The sequence below is a fragment of the Malus domestica genome, chromosome 11, assembly GCF_042453785.1.
Source record: "Malus domestica chromosome 11, GDT2T_hap1".
NCBI lineage: Eukaryota > Viridiplantae > Streptophyta > Magnoliopsida > Rosales > Rosaceae > Malus > Malus domestica.
The window spans coordinates 16,266,787-16,270,000 of NC_091671.1; the positions used below are offsets into that span (position 1 = coordinate 16,266,787).

General features: G+C 33.5%; 1 protein-coding gene across 4 annotated transcripts in view; it reads right to left on the minus strand.

Annotated features, from left to right (window-relative positions):
* Positions 1 to 335: 335 nt before the first annotated feature.
* The window catches only part of LOC103453345 (transcription factor TGA9-like), an 8,054-nt gene continuing 5,175 nt past the window's right edge, over positions 336 to 3,214 (minus strand). For all 4 annotated transcript variants that reach the window (XM_008392889.4, XM_070808675.1, XM_008392888.4 and 1 more), the window contains 3 exons: positions 3,088 to 3,214; positions 1,212 to 1,354; positions 336 to 624 (listed from right to left, as the gene is read on the minus strand). The exon at positions 3,088 to 3,214 is cut by the window's right edge and continues 95 nt beyond it. In XM_008392889.4, coding sequence (XP_008391111.1) covers positions 537 to 624; positions 1,212 to 1,354; positions 3,088 to 3,214 — 358 coding nt within the window. In that variant the 3' untranslated portion in view covers positions 336 to 536. The remainder of the gene's footprint in view (positions 625 to 1,211; positions 1,355 to 3,087) is intronic.

The following is a 3,214-nucleotide window of genomic DNA, read 5'->3' on the forward strand; positions in this document are numbered from 1 at the left end:
GGATACGGCTATTCACATTACCTCCCATATATCCTTATTAATTTTTTGTCATTGATTTTCTTCAAATCATTTGATCCCGGCAAAAATTTGCAATAGGTGTGAGAAGTAGAAACGAATGTGTGAATAGCACTACCTTCTTTCAATAAGGACACTAGAAGATGACAACTTATTGAGTTCTCTCTTTCTCTCACTTGCCACCTTTCTCTCCGGGTCATCTATCTATCCATCTATATATATTATGCATGCAAAAGCCGTTTAGGACCAATTAAATTTTTGTTTCGTTGTTTAATCCTTTTTTTTTCTTTGTTTAACCAAGTGGAAGAACCTTCTTATGATGCACAGAAAATATTGAATTGCATTTATAAGATAACGTAGTAACATAAAGACATTAAAAAAAACAGAAATAGAAAATAAGGAAGGAAAAAAAAAATATGTCCTATCTCTTAAAGTAGCTTAATCAAGCTAGAAGCATCCAGCACCGGCAATAATGGACAAAGGACTTCTAAAGTAGCTCTCTGCAGGCTACTGGGATTTGATCAAAAGGATGAGAAATGATTCTGCGAAGGTTGTACCATTTGTAGTTCTGTCGTCGTTTGGCATGAGTTATCATCGCTCATCATGCTCCTGCAGATCGAGTACATGACATAAATAGTAATTATGCGTTACACAAGGATATTAATTCTAAAATTATTAATTGTTAAAGGAGAATACAGGAAGAATAATACTATCGTTGCTGCAGCAAAAAATGTTTTAGAACCCAATTACTCTATTCCCAATTGTTTTTCTCGAACAGTTTGATAGAAAGCAAGACCTATGGTAAAAGTTCTATAGTCTCATCCGAAAGAAAAGAACTACTACTTTCGTAAAGTAAAAAACCCTACAGATTTCTCTAGGATGCGGATGTGGTGGCTTTAGTTGGGCTAAAGATGGATAATCTTTGTATTTGAGACGCATGTAAAATGGCTTTCCATTTTGACTGTATTGAAACTAGTTATGCAAGAGGTTTCTCCTATTAGAGTTCTTTTCTACCAAAAAAAAAAAATGAAAAAAAAACCCAGAGATTGTGTACATGAAAAAGTCAAAATGTCATGGATTTACCCAGCCCAAAAAAGTTTAACATATGATAAACAGTGATTAAAAACCAATCCTTTGTCATTTAAGTTATATAATAACTAGAACGGAGAATAATGATCATGTTATGACAATCTTACTCTCGCGGTCGAGATGCCCAAAGAGAACTAAGTGCCCTTAATCGTCCATAGTACTCTCCGATTACAAGAAAGCATCTCGCTGCCTGACGAACTGTCAATATGCGACGCAACTGATGAAGGGTTTGTTGTCTCAAGTTATCAGCCTAAACAATTGATCATATACACAAATAATGAGTAACTTAATTTTTAGGGTAGATAAATGCAAAAGGAGACATAATATAATACAATATAGGAAAAGAATAAAGCAAACATATTTGATTAAATTAAACAAGAACCATTATGTAGCCCTTCGGATGCGTCCCTATTGCAAGAGAAGGGGCACAACCTTTAAACAATATTTTCAAAAGGGTTGAAATTGGAACACTTGTTCCTTTTATGAATTTGGACTATTCCAATCATGGTTTAGAAAAATAATAGAAATATGAACTTAGTTCAATACCTATATTTTCCATCTCAAATTTTAAATTCATACGATAGGTCTATCTACGGTTTTGATTTCAACAAACATCACATTCAAACCTACCTCTGATAGAAACATTTGGAATGGAAAAACTGCACCAAAACCCTAGCCTTAAGCAACCTGATTGACACCTCAGCTAAAAATACATGTTGGTACACCCCAAAATTATGGGTGATAGTTAAATTATTGTGACCCAATGAAGCACTGCAGACGTGGCAAGCATGTAGAGGATGTGATCAATCTAGCTGTATAATATTCTATAACTTCTCTCTCAAAAATTTGACCAGTTGCATGACAGTGACAAAACTATTTCTCACCTTTTTTGTTTTGGCTATTAAATTGAAAAAAAATTAAAATAATATCAATGACCAGAATTAAAAAAAATATATATATGGAGAAGGTGCAAAAACATGTATAGAAAGCCCTTCCTTATTAAAAAGCGGTATAAGCATAAAATGACAGAAATTTACATACAATATCTAGTTGACTATAGTATAGATGGTTCCATTTCGAATTTTTTTTAGTAGAGCTTGAGCTAAAAGTCAATTTAGATGTTAAATCAAGGTGATGTGTGAAAATGAAACCCTTGGGTTCACCTTTCATGTATATATTCGATAATGGAGGCACAAAACAAGAGGACAAAAATAAAGAATATAATGAAATAGTTGGACTAGAAGGACAATTCAGATCAACTAACATGTTTGATGTCACCTACCAAAGTTCTGTGGTTTGATCGAAAATAATACACCTTTCTAATGATATAAACATGAGAGAGAAACTAATTAACGTGATTGACTGGTAGTTCTTGATTGATAAAGTCTATATTGAACCCTACAATCATCAACGATTTAAAGTCACTTTTTTCAATTAACATAACTTAATCATGTTCATGGTGTTAGCAGATTCCTCACGTAAGATCTAATCAATCCTTGATAGTTTAATTTGAAAACGGTTTAAATCCATATAGAATTTTTTGAATGGATTTCAATTTTCACCTAGACATCCATTTGTATTGGTCAAGTCTGGTCTACAATTTGAAATTAGGACAACTCAAGTCTTTTCAGAAATCACCTGAACAAGACCTGCCTTATAGTCAAATTAATTTTCACAAAGCTTCAGGAAAATTTGCCAATAAAAATATAATACTCCCAAAAATAGCAATAATGACCTCCTAGGGTTCATTAAAAAAAAACTCCTAGGGTTCCAAGGAACACATAACTAAAAGGAATAATATAATCTAATAAAGTTTATAATGCAGTTCTTAATAAAGAGATAACAGAAAATGAGAGAGCATACTGAGATTAATTAATTACGTGAAATGCATACATGAACTTGCATGACGGAAATAAATGGTTTACACCGGTAAACCTAAGAAAACTATGCCAGAAATCGGATTATTTAATCATAATTAAGTACCTGGCGAACGAAGCCTTCAAGATTAGTGAGCTTCCCCAAAGCCACAGCCATCTGTTGCATGCCGTCGATGACTGGCCCACCGGCAATGGTGTCGACCAGAGACTGATGAAGCTGCTCTAGACCTTGA